The sequence below is a fragment of the Vombatus ursinus genome, unplaced genomic scaffold, assembly GCF_900497805.2.
Source record: "Vombatus ursinus unplaced genomic scaffold, bare-nosed wombat genome assembly UNPS02010980.1, whole genome shotgun sequence".
In the NCBI taxonomy this organism is placed as follows: Eukaryota; Metazoa; Chordata; class Mammalia; order Diprotodontia; family Vombatidae; genus Vombatus; species Vombatus ursinus.
In genome coordinates, this window is record NW_020950758.1 from 3,951,313 (window position 1) to 3,971,159 (window position 19,847).

Consider the following 19,847-nt stretch of genomic DNA (forward strand, 5'->3'; position numbering starts at 1 on the left):
GATACAACACAGGGATTTTTTCAAAAGCTCTCTGCCCAGACAGACAGGTGGGGCTCAGCTTCTCTCTGCAGCCCTGAATCAGCCTTCCAGGAAGCAGTACCTTCATTAGCCTCCTGCCTGCCTTCCCTCCCTCCCAGAGCTTGAAAGACTTCCTCCTACAAAGAGGAGGATTGATGTTTCCGGAGCAAAGGAGAGCCAGCAGGCTGGGCGACACCGGGAGCGAAGCCCCTGGTTCCCCATTTTCTGTCTCTGCTTCTCTTTGCAGGGACATCTTTAGAAACAGGACGCCTGCAGGAGCCGTGCCTCCTTCAAAGGTCTCCCGAGCACCGCCCAGCCCGCTTGGGGCAGGCTCTCAGCAGGGAGGCCCCGTGCTTTGTTCTGTCCCCCTTCCTCCCAAAAAGCAGTTTATCTGGTAGGCTGGAGAATTCTAAGGTGGAGAGCACAGGGATCCGAGACCCTGCCTCCCCTTTTTTCTGCCAAGATTTCTGAAGGAAGGAAGATGGCAGTGTAGGCCTGGGCAGCAGCGTGACGTCCTTCTCTCTCCTGTGAAATGGGGGTAACTACACCACCCCAACTGTCACCTCCCCCCCAGGGTCAGGAGGACAGAGCTCCTCCAACCTCAGATCAGGAGGGATCAGGGGAATTTGCTGTTGTGCTCCCGCGACAAGGACAGTTACTGTTATCGTGCCTTGGTAACAAATTCCCTCTGTAAAAGCTTGCAAAAACACTTTACATATACACCTTATATCCTCTGAAACTCTGAATGTAGGTGCTATTGTTATCCCCATTTTACACGGGAGGAAACCGAGGTTAAGAGGAATTCAATGACCTGATGAGGGTCACATGCCTCATTAAACACCTGAGGCACAGTTTGACTCAGGCCTCCCCCAATCCAAGCCCAAGGTTCTAATAAGGGTTTACAAAGCACTGCACTTCTATTAACCTACTAACCTTCACCACTCTATGAAGCTGATACGGGCATTGTCCCCATTTTACCAAGGAGGAAACAGAGTCTGAGAGATGGGAAGGGTCTGAGAGAAGGGTCTTCCTGACTCCAGGGCCCGCTCCAGCTTAGCTTTAGCAGGTGGAAGGAAACACAGACGCTATCTAGTCCCATCACCCCCTTTTACAGATGAGGAAACTGAGCCGCAGAGGTCCCATAGCTAGCAGGTGGGGAGCCAGGATGCTCTCGATCCCCCAGCCTCTCCCCTGGCAGGCAGGGGCTCATGCATCCTCCCTACCACAGCAGCTGCTAACATGAGCCTGGCCCCTGACTGGGACGGCACTTGGATGTAATCAGAAGATCTAATGACTCCTGCAAAACAGAAACAGGAGCGGCGCCTTCGTCCCGTTGCCATGCTCCCGTCAGCGGCACTGCCACCATCTGGTGCCCCCTGCCTCCCCCATCACGCGGGGAGCTTCCTGAGAGCAGGCACTGGGTTCTTTCACCTTCTTTGTAACCACATCACTTAGAACTGTGCCTGGCACACAGTAGGCACTTAATAAATGCTTGATGAAGCGTTACAGAAATTCCACAGGAACATTCCTATTTGGTTACAAAAACCAGAGGCAAAGTTGTCATTTCTGGGGCCTGAGCTAAGCTTCAGTCCCTCACTTCCCTGAATCTCGGTGGCTTTGCAGGTCCCTTCCAGAGCCAACAGGATGCGTCCACCCCAACTCTAACATGATGGCTTCAGACCCCTTTGGATTAATAAGCCCTTCACCACTCAAGGCTGCCTGGGGCGGTGGAAACTGGGCCATCGTTATCCCAGGGGTTCTAGAGGATTCACAGCCTCGACAGGGTTTGCCCATCTCCTCTCTCTCATCTCCAGTCCGTCCTCCGTGCCAGAGCCCTCCCTCCCCTACATAGGGAGCCTGGCCATATTATAACCTTTCTCCCATCGGTGAGGCTCCAAAAACCCCAAGGGAGGGCAGACCAGGGAGCTGTCTTACTCAGCGATGTTTGAAAGGAGAGGCGCCTGGCATTTCCAGGTGACAAGTTTTTTAAACTGACATTTCTGTAGCAGTTTATGATTTACAAAGTCCACAAGAACCCTGGGAGGCAGCCAATGCAGCCGTTCCAGCCACTTGACAGAGAAGTAAACTGAGGACCAGAACCGCCACGTGGCCATGTCCTGCAGGTGGCCCAAGGCTCTCAAAGGCGATGCCAGCCAAGGGCAGCCTCTGGGGACCCTCCTGACTGCTCTGGCTGCCATGACCAGAAAGACTCCTGACTTCCCAGGCACCCTTTGGCGACAAACCCTTCCCCACAAACTTGGGCTGCTCCACAGGAGGCTGGTACGTCACTGATCCCATCCATTTGTCTGAGCATGGCTCTTCCAAGGTTCTAGTGCCAGAGTACAACTAGCCGTGACTCCACCAAACATCGTCAAAATACGGAGTTGGGTATGGAGACCCCACCGAGGTTGGCACAAAGGCCCCCATCGGTGTTTTGCCATGATGCCTGGGTGCCTATGCCCTACACTGATGCAGATACAGACACACCCAGAGACTCCAGTTGCGATGCCAGTTTTGACACTAGCTCTGAAGCCTTGGGCAAGTCCTTTTGGCTCACTGGTCCTCAGTTTCCCCCTCTGTAAAAGGAAGGGATGGCACTTGATAGCTTCCAAGGTCCCGCTGAGCTCCAACATTCTATGCAATCACTCTTGCTTTCATCTCGGCTGAAGAGGTGACCCTTCTCCTGGCCAGGGCCACTTCTGCTACCCGTGCTTTCATCCCACACCGTCCTCTGGGAGCTGCGATCACTCTGCTGCTCCTCCCCATCTTCAGTTTCTCCCTGTACACTGGCTTTTTCCCCCCCGCTACCTGCAAACAAACCAGGCTTCCCTCATTCTGAAAATACTTTGTGGAACTCAGCCATTCCCTCCAGTTAAAGTCCTGTACTTGAGTTCAGTTCAAGTTTCCCCTCAGGGGGCAGCTAGGTGGCGCAGTGGATAGAGCTCCCGCCCTGAAGTCAGGAGGACCTGAGTTCAAATCCGGCCTCAGACTAAACACTTGACGCTTTCTAGCTGTGTGACCCTGGGCAAGTCACTTAACCCCAATTGCCTAAAAAAGAAAAAATAAATAAAAAATCCCATTCCCTAAAGTTTCTTCTCAGCAGGCTCCTAAACCTATCCATCCATTGCTGAGCTTCGGTCCTGCTGACCATCAGCCCCTGGAGGTCCCCTAGCATCTCCAACTCAACATGCTCACTCTAGAACCCAATGGATCTCCCTCCAAGCCCACACCTCCTCCCAACGTCCTTACTCCACTGGAGACACCACCACCCTACAAGGCACCAGGTTGGGTTGGGTGGGATGGCCATCGAGGCCCCATTTAATTCTTCTGTTCTGAGCTGTCCTTGAAGCCTTCCTCTTCCTCCCTCCCCTAAACCAATCACGCACTGAGTGTCATCCTTTCTGTTACACAACATCTCCCCCATCCATCCCCTTCTCTGTGGCCACAGACTCAAACGTGGCTCCAGTCCTCAGCACCCAAGAGCCTGCTCACGGCTTCAGCTGCTTCCAGGCTCTGCCCTCTCCAATCACCTTCCACAAAGCCACGAGGTGGACTCCTCCAACCTCGACCCGACCGTGGCTCAGATCTGACTCGCCTGCGTCTCAGCCTTCGGTGGTTCTGGATCCCAAAAGACAAATCTCTTAGCACGCCACCTCACGCCTCCCCAGGATCCTTTCAAGCTGCCCCACCTTTGCCCTGTGGCCCTCACGGGCACTGTCTCTCAGGTCAGGAAGGCCTGGGCTCCAGTCCCACCTCTGAGCCAGACCCTGGGAAAACCACTTAGGCTCATCTGTTTCTGAAATGGTACCTCCCTCCCATGGACGGAGGAGAGAGAGGAGGGCAGAGTGACCGCTGTGTCGAGTCCTTTGGCCCCTGAGGGAAGATCCAGGAGCAATGGGGGGTCAAGTGAAAGATCAGCAAAAGGAAAAACCTCCTACCAATTCGCACTGGCAGCTAGAGGCAGCTGACAGAGCCCTGGGCCCAGAACCAGGGAGATTGGACGTCAAATCCAGCCTCGGATACTTGAGCCGTGGGACTCTGGGCGGGTCAGGTCACCTGTCTGCCTCAGTTTCCTCATCTGTGAAATGAGGATAATAAAAGCACCCACTGTGCTGTGGCCGCTGTGAGGACTACAGGATACTCTTTGTTAAAAAGCACTTAGCCTGTGCCTGGCACACAGTAGGCACAATATCGATGCTTATTCCCTTTCTTTCCCTTTATGATTCAAAAGTGGAAGGTGTCACCACTAGGAAGGGATTCCCCGGAGGACTTTCACCAAAAGCTGTGGAGAGGCTCCTGGTTCAGGGATACTCTGTGATCATTGGGTGCATAAAGGGAGATATTGCCTCGGGCCTCAGTGGGTCAAAGGTGATGGAACAAGGCTAGGAATTACCAAGACACAGGACTGAGTCTGAACAGAAGAAGTGCCTGGCCTGTAACACCTGCTCCTTCCATGGAGCCCCTGGGATGGGCCAGAGCTCTGGCTCTCTCCTGCCATCTTGTTTTCTGGAAGGCAGAACAATGGGGAGCACCATGCATCCCCACCTTCCCCAAGGGCAGTAGCAGACCCAAGGCTGGTCTGATAGGTGGACAGAAGAACAACCAGCACCCCATTCCTTCTTCTCCCTCTCTCTACCAGGGTCTGGAAAGTCTGTGTGATCTGGCACCAAGGTGGTGTACCAAGGTGGCTGAGCCTCAACCAGGCCCAAGAGGAGCACCTCTTGCCATCCTCCTTCGGCAACAACTATGTGCCTTATGTTCCGGGGAATATAGGCCAGGTACTCTATGGTTATTATGCAGGAATCATTCTTGATAGATTTATAGGTTTTGACTGAGTTAGGAAGTTGCCCTGATGGTTTGTGTATTTGCTAGTCTCCATTAAACAGCCGAACAAAATCATGTGTGTTTATTGCATGGGGTTCAGCCGGCAGAATGCTTGGCAGGGAGTGCCGGCCCTCCCCAGGTCTGGAGTTCTGCAGCCTCGTTAGCAGAACTCACCACCACATCTGTCCCCTCAAAGCCACTTCCTTACCTTTAATTACTGGGAAAACAAGATACAAAAATAAGTAGAGCAGGTTCTACGGTGGCGGCGGCTCCGAAGCCTGGCCTCTCTGTGCCTCTCTATTGTCCCAATAATCCTCCACGGCTCCAGGGGGGCACCGACGCACATGAGGCGCATGTTCTAATTACCTGAGGCCTGAGAGGGTCAGCAGTCTAAGAAACGGCGGTGTACCGGCGAGATCTCCATGGCGGTGAAAGGGCCCCTGTGCATGACGGTGAGCTCAGTGGTACGTACCTGGGACACAGCCTCGATCTGCTCCAGTGCCAGGGCTTGGAGAGCGGCATCCTGGCTTTCCACCAGCAGCTTCAGGGCCGGGAGTAGGAGGGATTGGCTAAGCAGCAGCACGGCCAGCTCCTTCACACACTGAAATCAGAAGCACAAAGCCTGCTGTGAGATTCGGGAGGCATCAGAGGTAACAAGGGGGCCGGGAGAGACTCAAAGTCTAAGGCCAAGACCCCCTGATGTCCACTGTAAGAATGATCACTATGGAGGCTCGTGGGCTGCAGTGAGACACTGGCCCTTGGCTATAACCATTAGTTTGGATCTGTGAAGAACCCGGCCTGGGGGCGGGGGGGGGGACACTTGGGCCCAAGGCTCCACTCTGCTGTTGACCAGCCGGGTCACCTGCCCTGCACCTCAGTCTCCTCCTCTGTAAAGGGGTGGCATCCATGGCGGGCACTTCCGATGGGGGAGCTCACAGGAAGTGCAGGCAGGTATAACCTAGACCGGCCAGTGTAAGCAGCACCGTCTCCAGGGAAATGCTGGGCTGTTTCACTTTCTAGGCAGAACATCTCCACGCTGGGACTTGTCTGGACTGAAGCCAGGTCAGGGGAGACTCTTGGGATGGGGAGCTCGGAGACCAGAAGCCGGGGCAGAACGGCACTGCCATCTTCAACATCAGAAGGCTGGGTCACGCAGACCAAGGGCCATGGCCGGTCCACTCGCCTCAAGACCAGGAATGGGGGATTTTACAGGGAAGAGACTTTCCACTCAGTATGGGGGTGGAGGGAGGGGAGGGACGAGGTGCCAAAAGCACTTTGGGAACCTTGAAGCACCATTTACATAGAAGTCAGCTATCCTCCTCATCATTATTATTGGCCTGGAAAAAGAATTCCACTCATTGACGGTGTCTGAGCAGAGGCAGAACGACCACTCCTCTGGGACGCTGCAGAAAACCAGTGTGGGTCTAGAGAGACCTCGGGACGCGGATTCGAGTTACCAACGACCTCAGAGGTCCTCATATATGAGAGGAAACTGAGGCCCAGAGACATCTGTGACTTCCTTCCCCGAGGTCACATCAGCAGGAAGTAAGGGCAGAACCGGGGTCCAAGGGCTCCAAATTCCTCACCCTTCCGTGGCACACTTTCAGTAAGTGTCTCCGAGGTGCCCGGCACCGTGTGAGAAACACAACACATCCTGCCTTCAAGAGGTTTCTGTTCCGCTGAGAGGGCTCAACCACACAGACCAGAGGCACTCATTCCCACCCCAGAGGCTCATCCGGTGGTACCGCTGAGGCAAACATCAAACAGGTAACAAACTGCACCCCAAAACGCTTCCCAACCAGATTCGCAGAAACAATTGTGACCATTTGCCTGAAATAAATTCTAAGTACCTTAAAACAGGGCTCGTAGCTGACATCGATATCTCCCAGGGCCTGGCCCGAGCTAACAGGGCTTACACAAGGTCAGGCATACAGAAAACACTGAATGAAGGAATGAATAAAGGGGGGAAGGAGGGAACTGGGCAGGCCTCTGCCACTCACACCCACTCCCCAAGGAGACAGCTGAACCCTGGCTCCACATGGACTTGGACAAGTCACTGTCCATGCCTGAGCCTCCTTGTCCCGTCTGGAATAGTATTCATACGACCTGTCTCACAAGATGATTGGGAGAAAAGCCCCCAGCGGTGGGTGTTTTTGTATTCACAGTGCCTAGCAAAGTGCCTAAGCATTCATTAAGTACTTCCTAGTGCCTGGCCCAGTGCCAAAAGTGCTGGGATATAAAGAAAGACAAAACCCACCCCTGCCCTCAGGGAGCCCCTATCTAATGTAGAGACCACCTGAAAACACATGGGTGCAAACAAGATAGATTCAGGACAGAGGCAAGGTCACAGGGAGCAGGGAACACTCGACTTCCACAAAAGGTGAGACGAAGCCGGGGAAGTCCGGGGGGAAGGAAGGAGAGAGCTCCAGCATGGGGGATAGCCAGGACAAAGGCCTGGAGGAGGAGAAAGCAAAGCCAGAAAAAGAGAGAGCCGAGATCTGGGACACACCACCACCACCAAATCCTAGAAAACAGGCTACAACAAGCCCTGATGAGAAAGTAGAAAAAAATGTCCCTGGGAGCCCTATCTCCAGCCCAGGTCAGCCCAGGGAGACAGAAGGAGAGGTCTGGGGAAGCTGGAGGCAGGACTGGCCAGCCGAGGTCCACAGAGCCTTCCAGCCTGTAGCAGCAGAAGAGAAGCAAGGCTGCGCACCAGGGCAGGAAAGGGCCTCAGGACCACGGGGGCCCCGGCTCGGGAAGACCACAGTGAGAGGGCCAGCTGGGGGCTCGACATTCACTCCCTAGTCCTCGGTCACAGATCCAGGTGGAGTGGGGAGGACCTGCCCCAAGGGGTGGCAGAGCAGGCAGCCCAAGGCTGACCAACCAGAGATGGCCCCTCCAGGAGCATACCGGTGCGGCCTACAGGAAGTCCAAGGTCAGGAAGTAGGCTGCAACACTGAGCCCACAAAAGAGAATCCCACCATCCCATCACGGAGAGCTAGGGCGGTTACAGGGGCACTCCAAGGCACAAACCCAGAAAAAGAGAATGACTCCAAAATATCTACAAATAAAACTTCAAAAAAGAAAGCAGCGTGGGTGGAAGCCCCACTAGAATTCCTAAGTGAGAAGAAACAAGAGTCTTTAAAAAAAGCTACAAATCATTTCTGAAAAATCAAATAAGAGCACTGGGAGAAAAAAGGGCGAGAAATTATAGCTCTGGAAAACAGAACTGACAAGAGAGTGAACAACGTGGACCTCACTCTCATCGGAGCTGGTCCAAGGAGGGGAAAACAGACGCACACAGTTGGGGACAGAAATGCATTTCAGTCAGCAGGGAAATGAGGGAGAAAGGAGAAGACAGAATTAAAGGGAGGGACTAATCCAAAGCAGAACAAACCCTCCCGGTGTGCGGAAACAGCAGGTCTTTCTGCAGTGGCACAGATTTGGGCGTGGTGGGGTTGCCACTCAGTCGGAGAATGACTCAACAAGCTAGTGTCGAGCTGTAATGGGATACTGCTGTGTTGTAAGAAACGAGGAAGGGGATGGTTTCAGAGAAATCTGGGAGGACTGAAGTGAACGGATGCAGGGCCAAGGAAAATCAGAAGAACAAGTTCTATGACAGCAATAGATAGTGTAAATACAAATGACTCTGCAGAGCTCGGGAGCTCTGCTCAGCGTCATGAGCAACTGTGACTCCCGAGGACTCAATGAAAAATGCCGCCCATCTCCTGACAGAGAAACGAAGGACACACAATTCAGAGGGACGCTTTTTTTTTTTGGATGTGACCAATGTGGCAATTTGTTTTGCTGAAGTATATGTGTTTATAACTGGAGTTGTTTTTCTTTCTGTCACGTAGGGATCAAGGGGAAGTGGGAGAGAGTAAGGCAGATTTCTGCTGATTAAAAAAATAAAACTGCATTTTTAAAAATTACTGGTAACCAGTGAGTTGGTAACATGTTGGCAATGTGGCAGGTGCTTACTAAATGCATAGCTTATTGACTGACACACTGCAAGGTCCTTCCCAGGTCTGACTGTGCACGCTGGAAAGGTCTGGCCCGTCCGTGAACACTGAGGCACTGCTCAGACCCAGGTGATGGCCACACGTCCTCCGGTGACAGGGCTCGGCCCCTGACACCACCTGTACCAGTTTCTGTCTGGCTGGGACAGGCTGATGGCCAAAGCTGCTGATGCTACCTCCCAGCAGCCTACACCGGGACCTCCCTGCACCACTGGGCACAGGGGTTCACATTCCCATGAGAGAGGCTCAGATGGCTCAGAGCCGAGGCTAGGGGTCCTTCTCCCTCTCCACGGGCAGAGGGCCTGTACACAGAGTCAGGAGCCAGCCTGGGCCTGCAGCTGAGCCACCCAGTGCTCGCTTGGGGCAGGGAAGGTTCCAAGAGCAGGCCGGGAATCCTGGACAGCTCTGGGTCTCCTGAGAAAGCAGCAAGGGCCTCTATTCTCTTTGGCTTCTCCAGCAGAATCCTGCTCCATCACCGCTGACCAGGGGAATATTAAAGCAGGTGAAACAATGCAAAGAAGGACATTTGTTATTCCATCAGGGTCCTTGTTTCTGGGGAGGTTTTTCACATTGCCATGGATACGAGCTGAGCAGAAGGAAGAATTCATCTCCAACCTGTGTGAAGAGCAATCGGAGGGAGCTGGGGAAGAAGCCATCCCAGCCAGAGGCGACCACAGGCCACACCAGAAGCCGACGGCGCTCATCGGGAGGGGAGGGGTGCTCTGCAACCGATGGCATTTATGGGGGAGGGGAACCAATGTGGCGGGGGAAGAGGCAAAAGGAGAAGGAAAGGAGTCCAGAGCTCTTTCAGAAAGAATTAGGAACGGGCCGCATTTCAGAAACTAAGGACAAAACACATATATGCCTTTCGGTCAAAGAATGAAGACTCGGACCATTTCATGACTAAGGTGGTTCAAAACAGGACAGAACACGGCCAGTTCAGTAGCTTGCCTTGTGCAGTAGACCTTCGGAGATGCTTCTCCCTTTCTAATGACAATGTGCCACGCTGTGAGTCACCTTCCCATTCATACCCCTCTGTTCACACACAAGGATCCCACACCATAAGGAGGATGGGAGCCAGCTATACTGAGTGCTCCCACCTCAAAGACAGAGAGACTGAAGCAAGGAAAGTGAAGGTCATTTAAACGCTAAACTATCCTTCCAATAATGGCACAAATATAGGATAAGGCCTGTATGTAGGACAAGGCAGAGAATCAAATGCAAACCCCAGCTCTGCCCCCAGCATTGATTAAGTACCTACTATGTGCCAGGCACTAAGGGTACAATGACAAAATGAAAGCTTTCAAAGAGTTTGCAAAGCACGTCATAGATAGATAAATAGTTGGATGAATGGATGGATGGAGGGATAGATGGATAGATAGATAGACAGACAAACAGAAAGACAGACAGACAGATAGATGGGTGATGGATGGATGGGTAGACAGGTGGATAGATGGATAGACAGACAGAGATAGTTAGATGGATGGATGGATGGATAGATTGACGGATAGATGGATGAATAGACAGAGACAGACAGAGATAGAAGAATGGATGGATGGATGGATAGACAGACAGACGGATAGCTAGACAGATGGGTGGATGGATGGATGGATGAGAAGGTAGATATTTGATAGATGGATAGATCCTCTTTGGGAAAGCTCGACATGGGCTGTGGCTTTCACTCACAGCTCTGCTCATCCCTCCCCCACATGACAGTCATTCAAACACCTGAAGACAGCTGTAGCCACACCATTCCTCTCCTCCGTCAGTTCAGAAACTCCGTCCCATGCGCGGTTCTTGGAGAAGCCATGCTGGCTCTTTGAAATCCCCACTTCCTCTTCTAGGAGCTCACGAACACCCTTAATGATCTATTCTGGAATCTTTGCAGGATTCCAAGTCAAGCCCACTGGCCTATAATTTCAAGACTGTTCTCTTTCCATTTTTAAAAACTGGGACAACATTTGCCCTCTCCAATTCTGTGTACCTCCCCTATTTCCACAGTCTTTCAAATATCATTGGCAGAGGCTCAGCCACCCCATCTGCCAGTGGCTTTGAGACCGACGACGTGGCCCATTTGGGCCAGGAGTCTTCGGCTCATCTAGGGCAGCTTGGCATTCTGCTACTTATTCGATTATCGACTCCCTGCTGGTCATTTTTGTTCTGTCACTTGCAGTCGAAAGGTGATTCTCCTTGGCAGAGAAAATAGAAACAAGATAAGAACTGAGCAGCTCTGGCTTCTCTCTGCGGTTGGTGATCATTGTTCCCCCTGCTTTGCAGTATAATTTGAAACGTGGGGCTGGTAGGCCCCTTTGCAACTTTTTTCCCCATTATTTCCTTTGAGAGGACTGGACTTCCCTTTTGCTCCTCCAAATGCATTTGTTGTTATTATGTCTGATTTTATAAAATAATTCTTTGTTGGTTTGATTGGAATGGCACTGAATCTATCACTTAATTAAGGTAATTCTTTTCACTATGTGAACCTAGCCCAACAATGAGCAATGGGGATCTCCCCAGTTACCGAAGTCTTCCATTGTGTCTGCAAAATGTGCTCTCCAGTTTTATTCCTAGAATTCCTCTGTTTTGGCGAGAGGATTCATATCTTGTTTGTTGGTGACTCCCTGTGCGTCCACAATGGTCTCTTCCGAGAAATCCAATTTTTTTTCCTCCTCATTGGAACTATTTCCCTTTGTTTCTTCAGAATTTTACTCTTCAGCATCTTCCACCCCTCCTGGGATACTCCCTATCTTTGCTCTGACCCCTCTGACCCCTCTTTTCCGACATCTAGATGCGTGTCGGACCACACTCAGATTTCTTCTCTTTCACTACTAATCTAGGAGGGAGGGGGCATCTCCACGCCTCTGCCCCGACCAAGATGCCATCACTCCCCTCTCCTTAGCAGGAATGGGATCCAGCCCTACCACGCCTAAATCACAGGGCCACACTAAGGATCAAGAACTTCCACTTACTGAAGAATGATATCCTGAGCAAGGCAAGTTGAGAAGTTACCGGTCACTCTGGTTTCAGCAGAGAGAGAGCTCCAGCTGGTGTCTAAGAGCAGGAGCGGTAGTAGCAGCTTTTTACAGAGCTTGTATGACATGTGGGATCCTCACAACAACCCCGTGGGGTAGGTGCTAGTAAGAGCCTCATTTTACAGCTGAGGACACTGAGGCAGGTGACTTGAGCAGGGCCCCACAGCTTGTCAGTGTCCGAGCTGGATGTGAACCTTGGCCTTCTTCACTCTAGGCCCTGTGGTGCCTCCTTGATGTCCAGTCCGTCCACTACAATAACCTGCTGGTGGGCCAGGACGGGCGTTTCCCAAACTCTGCTATTTCGGTCAGTCACATGCTCCGGTGACAAAAGCACTTGTTTCTGTCTCTGGTGCCCCTCACCCAGTCCTCATCATGCTGCCCCCTCTGATGCGGGCTCCTCCCACGAGTCCCTCTGCCTAGCCTCCCATGCCAACGCCCCTCCCCCTTTCCTCTCTCTCTGGCCCAAGGGAGGCTCCTCCCCAGCCACACCCAGTCACTGGTGCCATGCCACCAAGCATCCATGGCTTCTCCCCAACAAGAAGGGTTTTGTTTGTAGCTGTGCTGTGATTCTTGCTGTCCTGGTGCTCCCACGATTCGAATCCAGGGCTCTCATGGGCTACAGAGCCCCAGGACTGTAATGTAAAATGGGAGGAGTAAGCCCTCCCATGCCTAAATCACAGGGCTGCTCTGAGGATCAAGCAACAGGATAAGTAAGTGGAGGGCTTTGGAACTAAAGAATATAATCCTCTTTGACTGGATGGTCTTGTCTGAGACTCTGAGGCCTGGCTCTCCCTCCCCATCTCTCAACAACCAGTCACTATGCCTGCTTCCAACACAGCTGGGAGACCGAGGCTCAGGGCGCAAAGGCCACACCCACTCTAGAAAGTCATAAAGCATCACTGACAACGCATGGCACTTTCTCATGTTCTTCCAGGAACAGGGACGCCATGCCGAAGGCCTCCACAGGAGAGAGATCCACAGCCACACCAAAGGACGTGGCCTAACTCTGGATGTGGGAAAAGCCACATGGCCGGAGAGGTCTCCATCCACCATGCTGGGTGAGGAAGTCCTTTACCAGGGAAGGCTGGCCACGATGGGTGGCCTTGGAGAGCCGCCTAGGGTGCCTTACCCTGGGTCACAGGGGCAGAGAGTGGCCAAGGCCGGACTGGACCCTGGTCTTGCCAGTTCCCACAACCTGCGGCCTCTCCAACACTCTGCAGAGCTCAGAAAGATGACCAGTCAGCAGCGAGCTGGGTCTGATGTGGAACCCAAGGATGGCAGGCAGGATGGTCTCAGGGAAGGTGTACAGTTCTTTTAAATATCACAAACTTGCCCCCAAAACACAGGCCTGTCTGGGACAGCAGGGTTCTCCATGTCACCCAGGGGGCCGAGGAGAAGAGGCCGCAAACCGTCACCGTCCAGGCCCCACCTCGAGGTCAGCGACCGATGGACTACAGCGGGCCACGCACCCAGGGCAGAAGAAGGCCCAGCAGACTAGAAGGAGACCCTGGACAGCTCCCGTAGGAGCAGCCATCACCACAGGCCACAAGGTGCATCGTGGGAAGGTCACTCACATCAGCAAGATGACAGATGCTCCGAGAAGCTGGAATACGACGCTCCCTCCGTGCATGCCGACCGCTAACCCTTGCAATGCAGCACAAGGTCTTCAAGAACCAGCATGGCCCAGAGTGCAGCGTTCTGTGACGGCATGGCGCCATGTGCTGCTGCCCTGGTAGCGAGCACCTCGGGCCCCAGGCCTTCCCAGTTCACAGCCGCCTTGCAGGCCTTGGCCAGATCCGCGAGGGTCACCCCGGACCTTGCCTTTCACCGACTGACACCTGGTGCTTGCTGTCCTTTCAAATGTTTCAAAGAATGGCTCTATCACGCCAGCACGAGGAAGCTTGGTTTAAAAGACAAACGGCCTCCCTCAAAATGCAGTCGACAAACACTTCTCGGGTCCCTTCCTCAGCCGCCTATTCACGAAGTGCGCATTTTTAATCAGCATATTTGTGCTGCAATGGTACGCTCAGAGCCAGGATCTGAACCCTCTGAGCTCCAGAGCGCCAGACTCCTCCCGCAGCAGCTGGCAGCCGGGGCAGCTGGGCCCGGGCACCGGCTGGGCAGCCCCACCCGCTCACTCCACTCCAGTCCCTCCAGGGCTCCCGAGTCACAGACCCGAGCCAGCTCTGCCCCTCTTGCCTCTGACCACTAGGGCAGGGGCTGTCTCGTGCCTCTCTCGGAGTCCCCAGCATCCGGCACAGTGCCTGGCACACAGAAGGCGCCGAATAAATGTTTACTGATCTCCTCCTCGTCTCCCATCTCTTAGCCTGCCCTGCTGCGTCTGAGCCACCCTGCGGTCTCACCACGCTCTCCAAGCTCTCCAGCCTCCCTCACCCCTGACCCCTCACCCTCCTCTTGTCTTCCTTTCCTACCTCCAGAGTCATCTAACCAGCCTCTTCCTACTGTGCTTCGCCGGCCTGCTCTGGATACCAAGGTGCACGCCCTGACAATCACGCCCATAGTCGACCCCCAGCTGCCAAGGGAGTTACCCAACCACACCTTCTATGGTTAGAAAAGACAGAACAGTCTGTCCACAGACACTCTGAGTGTTGGACCTATCAACAAAGATACCCCATGGATGGCGTTCAGCTGAGCAGGCAGAGCCGCCACGGAGGCCCTGGACCAGACACGACTCAAGCAGGGCTGGAAGGCGGGTGCCAGAATCTTCACCAGGAAGGGGAGGGCCACGCGGGGAGGCCTGAGCTCAACCACCCCCAGGGTGAGAGGTCACTGTCGTCACTGACCACCAATAACTCCTTTGGGCTCAGTGTATGGGCCCGATCAAAACCAAAAGTCAGAAGCAAAGTGAACTGATTTTTTTTTTAGCATGCTCTATTTGGCAAGAACAAAAGCTGTGGTCATGTAAATCCCACCACAGGGTGGAGGGAGAGTTAGCGGATTCTGGGCCAGAGCTGGCCGGACGCTCCCAACACTGGCAAGGCTGGTGTCTGCCGTGGTATTCTGGGATTCGAGGGGCTGGGAGGGAAAGGCTCTGCATCAATGACCTAGGAAATGGTGAGACCACTAAGGCTGATACAGGGGGACACCTGAAAGTATCAGCTGGAAGAAAACCCATTTCCGGCCTTCTTGGGGGAGACTTCTTTCCTTAGTAAGTGAGAAATGACGGACCTTTAATAGGCAATGCTGAGCCCAGGGCCCCTGACGGGGGAGGCCCCAGGAACACGAGCGGGCACTCACCTCCAGGGGAAGGCTCTGCGGGGTGTGGTACAGAGAGCGGCAGAGCCTCAACACGTCCTGGCCCAGGGCATCCTTGTTCCCATCTGCGCACCTGGACAACATCACTGTGGCGAGCTTCATCCAGGGATTATCGGCCTCGCTGCTCCTAAGCAGAGAGAAAGGAAGGCCGGGAGTGAGCAGGAGGCATCATGGAAATGCCGGAGAGGGCAGGGATGGGTGGGCCCCCGTCTCCCTGTCACGGTCACCCTGGCTCTGCCAGAAAGTGCAGGCGCCTCCAGCCCCTCGAGGACCCCAGAACAAATGTCTAAGGCCTCCACTTCACTCCAGAGGTCAGTGGCACAACGCAAGGGGCCTTTGATGGGAGGTCAGGTGCCTCAAGATCTCAAAGCACAGGTCGAGACATTGTATCCATCTAACAAGGACAAGCCTGCCTCAAACAAGCTGCGATGACCACTAGTACTTGGCAAGTAAGAAAACTAGAGTGGAGGGTAGGTAGGTCATTTGGTCAGGCCGCGTGGTTAATGAGGAGGTGAGGCCAGATTACAGGCCTCTGAGGGCATGCCGTCCAACCCTGACTCGTCCTTGGAAGAGAAACCCCCACCTAGCCCTGCCCCCACGCCGTCATCCAGCCTTTGACGGGCAACGTCTGGTAATGTAAAACTCAGCACGTCCCGAGGCAGGCGGCCCATGCCACGAGGGAAGGAGCTCAATGTGGGGAAGTCCTTTCTTGAAAGCGTCCTATCGATTCAACTCACCGGTTCTGATTCTGTGCTTTGGTGACAGAATCAGAATCTTCCCCGTCAACATTTCAAAGAGCCCAACAAGCCCTTCTTTAGAGAAAGGGCAGGGGATGGCTCAATGCCAGACGCACTCTGGGGGCTAAGCTGGGCCCAGCGTGGGGGGCAGCCCAGAGAGAAAAGAAGAAATGTTTGGAGGGACAATGGGGCTGCCTCCAGAAAGGCCCACCAGACCCCGGCTCTTCCTGGACTCTGGATAAGCACTGACACGATTCTTGCTGGGATTAGAACCCAGACCTCTGGGCTCTGCCTCTGGCGCTCCTTCCACCTGACTGTGTGGCTTGGTTCTCAGGGAGGCCAGAGCCAGGCTCTGGGGTGCGGGCTCCCCCTCTGCCAAATGAGACAGTTGGAGCAGATGCTCTGCGATTCTCTCCTTCACAGAGCCACATTGGGCCCGTTGAGGACAGCAAGCCAGGCCCCCGTGAAGAGACATGCAATGGCTCTGGGATCATGTCAGCTGGGGAGTCTGCCCCAACAGCACCAGCAGGAGGAAGCTGCCCACGAGTGTGGCCCGTGACCCCTGGAAGCTGCTCCGGACACTCTCCATGCCCTCTGCTGCTGGGCGTGCCCTGCCCGGGGCTGCCCACTTAGAGGGGGCTCACCCTCTCCCCAAAACAGAGAGCCTCTTCTTAGAACCCGGATGAAAGGCCCAGTGGCTGGGCCCAGCAAGGGCCTTCCAACTCACACAGAACAACCAGCATTTCAGGAGAAACAAGAGCGAAAAGAGAAGCTCAGCCCTGGCTAAAGGGCAAAGGCATCAGTGAGCTCGGATTCCTAAATCAGGCCTAGAACACAGGTCTCATCTACAGCGGCTGCAGCGTTTGAGCGCTTTCTGTGAGTCAGTGCATGGCGGGGGTTCTGAGAGCCTGCTGTAATAGAACATCAGAGCTGAGGGAGGTAGGCATCCGGACAGGCAATGCGGAATGTCGGGGAAGGAGGGACCTGGGAACCTAGAACGTGGCAGCTGGGGGGGAGACCTTAGGATCCAGAACGTGGCATGTCAGCACCAAGAGGGGCTTGAGAATCTAGAACGTGGGTTGGCAACACAGGCAGGGACCCGGGAACCTAGAACATTGTATGTCACGGCTGGGAGGGACCTTAGACTCCAGAACGTGGCACCCCAATACCGAGAGGGACCTTAGAATGCAGAATGTGGCGTGCCAGCACCAAGAGGAGTCTTAGAATCTAGAACAGCACTTGTTAAAACCAGGAGGGACCTGGGAACCTAGAACATGGACCTCAGCAACAAAAGGGACTTAGAACTTAGAACATGACATGTCAGAGCTGGGAGGGGCCTCAGAACATGGCATATCAAGGCTGGGCGGGACCTTAGAACCTAGAATATTAACCATCAGTACTGGGAGGGACCTGAGAACCTAGAACGTGGCAGATCAGGGCTGGGAGGAAGCTTAAAAACCAGAACATGATTGTCAGCGCTGGCAGGGACCTCAGAACCTAGAACATGGAATATCAAGACTGGGAGGGACCTTAGAACCTAGAACATGGAATGCCAGAATTGGGAGGACCCATGGTACACAGAACAAAGAATGTTACTGCTTTCTAAAGAGAACAAGGGCTGACAGCTCGCTCTCAGTTGAACAGATGAGGAAACTGAGGCCAGGAAAGAGAAGTGACTTGCCCAGGGTCGCATAGGTAACAAGCACCTGAGCTGCAGTCTCTTGACACTAAGCCAAGGCTCCACGCCCTACACCACCCTGCTCCCCTTCTCTAAAAAACAAGATATCGAGGTGCTCCTTCTCGGTGTAAAGTACATCAGATGTGTAAAATACACCTGGCGAGGAAACAGCCTCTTCCCTTCCTGCAGGTATATACAGATTCACAGAAAGGTCTGAATTCAAATCCTCTCCCACGAGCAGGGTCCCCCTAGAGAAGTCACTGATACTGCGGCCTCAGCTGGCTCATCAGTAAAATGAGGATCTGGGCTCAATCACACCAAGGGCCATCTCTACAATGGACCACCTAATGCTCTACATACACCAGAGTGAAAAAGCAAGGCTGGACGCAGCAGCGGCTTGCTGAAGCCGGGACTGGCCCAGCCCTCCCCAGGGGCTCCAAGGGCCCTCCTGACAGCACACCAGCTCTCTGGGAGACAGGAAGGAGACGGGATCCCCGGGGGGCCTCCCCAGGGGGCTCAGCAGAATCCCTCCCCCAGCGGTTGTCCTCTTCAGAGGTAAACTCACTCTTCCCCAAAGGCTTGCGGCCTTGACGGCCACTGCCTCCTCTTCTCCCGAAGCTGTGCAGTCAAACCCGTCTGCATCCCGGCAGAAGGATGGCGCCTTGACTAACCATGCTGTTCCCTCGCCCCCCAACACCAGGCTGGCTCTTCCTGGTAACCCCATGCTGGCACTGGCCAGGCGAGAGAACAGCCTTCCCCAGCAGGTACTATTCTGCAGTCTTCATCCATGTGGAAGAAGGATTCATCTCGGGAGAACCAAGCTGATGCCTGTGCACGCGTGCAGTTAGACTGCAGGGGGCTGTGGGTAAGCTGGCATGAGGATTACGGCGTGTCCTTCAGGCTACTCAACGAGGAAAGGTGCAAAGTGAGATGGAACCAGGGAGTGAGGCTCAAATGGACACTGAGCAAATCCTTCCAAGGGTGCAGAGAGAGCTGGGCTGCTGGGGTGGGATGTCCACGGACTCCCTGCAACCCTCCAGATTACAGAGCAGCTGTCACCGGAGCCCACAGCATCACGGGGGTGGCCGAGCAGTCAGAAGGAGCTCTGGGCACCCTGCCCAGGAGCACATAGGTGCACAATGGAAATAACGGTTAGAGCTCTGGGGAATCGGGTTGCATCTGACCAGAGATCAGGTCCCTCGTGGCTCCCTGGGCTTTGGCTCCTGATCTCCCCCCACTGTCAGCCCCCGGACCACGGTGCTCTGCAAAGACCCTAGGATGAATCGGGCCTGATTTTTAAGTTTGTGCTCATTCAGCCCCTTCCTGCTCAGCACTAGACAGGAATTACTTCACCTGCACCATGTCGGGGGAGTTGCCTGGTCAGGGGGATGGGCTGGCCCTGACAAGGAGAGAGCCACCAGCCTATTGCATGTGGCAGCCGCAACCTCACGAGTCAGTCCTCGGGGCAATTGAGGTTATTGTCATCACTTTTGTGAGGGCCCCTTTCTTTATAAATATAAACCAAAAAGGGATGACTCAGAGACCAGAAGTGGGTGGCTTGCCGGCAAAGATGGCACCAGAGCCCTGCCTTTCACATCGAAACCGTCTCCAAGGAGAAATCCCTCACGCTGTCAGAAGAGGCGTTGGGCCGAGACCCGGCAAGGCTGGCGTCTACCACGCGCACCTTCTGTGACCGTGGGCCGATCACCTCAACCCACTAAGGTACCCCTTGCTAATGAGATTATTAAACGATTCCCTACTATGTCAAAGCCCTTTGGAAGCTATAGTGGGCCCCATCAATGTACATTGTTATTATTATTACTGAAATGAAAGGGTTGAATTAGATCAGCCCTAAGGTGAAGACGGCTCTGAATGACAGCTCTGAACGTTCTTATTCTAGGAGAATAATAGGAGCTTGACACAAAAAGGCCAATCACCACTGCTGCAAAACTGTGGGTAACAGATCAAACAAGGTGTTTGTTATGAGCCAGCAGGACGGCAAAAACACAATCAGCTTCACAGCGGGCCTTCAGATACTTCTGATGCGTGAGTCAAGCAGGTCAGCACCCAAGCCAGCAGCGAAAAGACAACATCACGAAAAGGTAACTTGGTAGCAAAGAGGAGGATTCAAATCCTGGCCCTGCCCCTTGCCGGCTCTGTGCCTGCGGGCAAGCCCCATCTGCGAGCTGGAGTTTCTAAACCGATAAAGATCTCTGGCCAGGGCAATGATCAATGCGCTGACAGCAAACCCATCTGCTGAGAGAGA

General features: G+C 53.9%; 1 protein-coding gene across 2 annotated transcripts in view; it reads right to left on the bottom strand.

The window, feature by feature from the left end:
* Nucleotides 1–19,847, bottom strand: part of NBAS (neuroblastoma amplified sequence) — a 267,157-nt gene that overhangs the window by 5,782 nt on the left and 241,528 nt on the right. For both annotated transcript variants that reach the window (XM_027855628.1, XM_027855629.1), the window contains 2 exons: nucleotides 15,149–15,293; nucleotides 5,315–5,443 (listed from right to left, as the gene is read on the bottom strand). In XM_027855628.1, coding sequence (XP_027711429.1) covers nucleotides 5,315–5,443; nucleotides 15,149–15,293 — 274 coding nt within the window. The remainder of the gene's footprint in view (nucleotides 1–5,314; nucleotides 5,444–15,148; nucleotides 15,294–19,847) is intronic.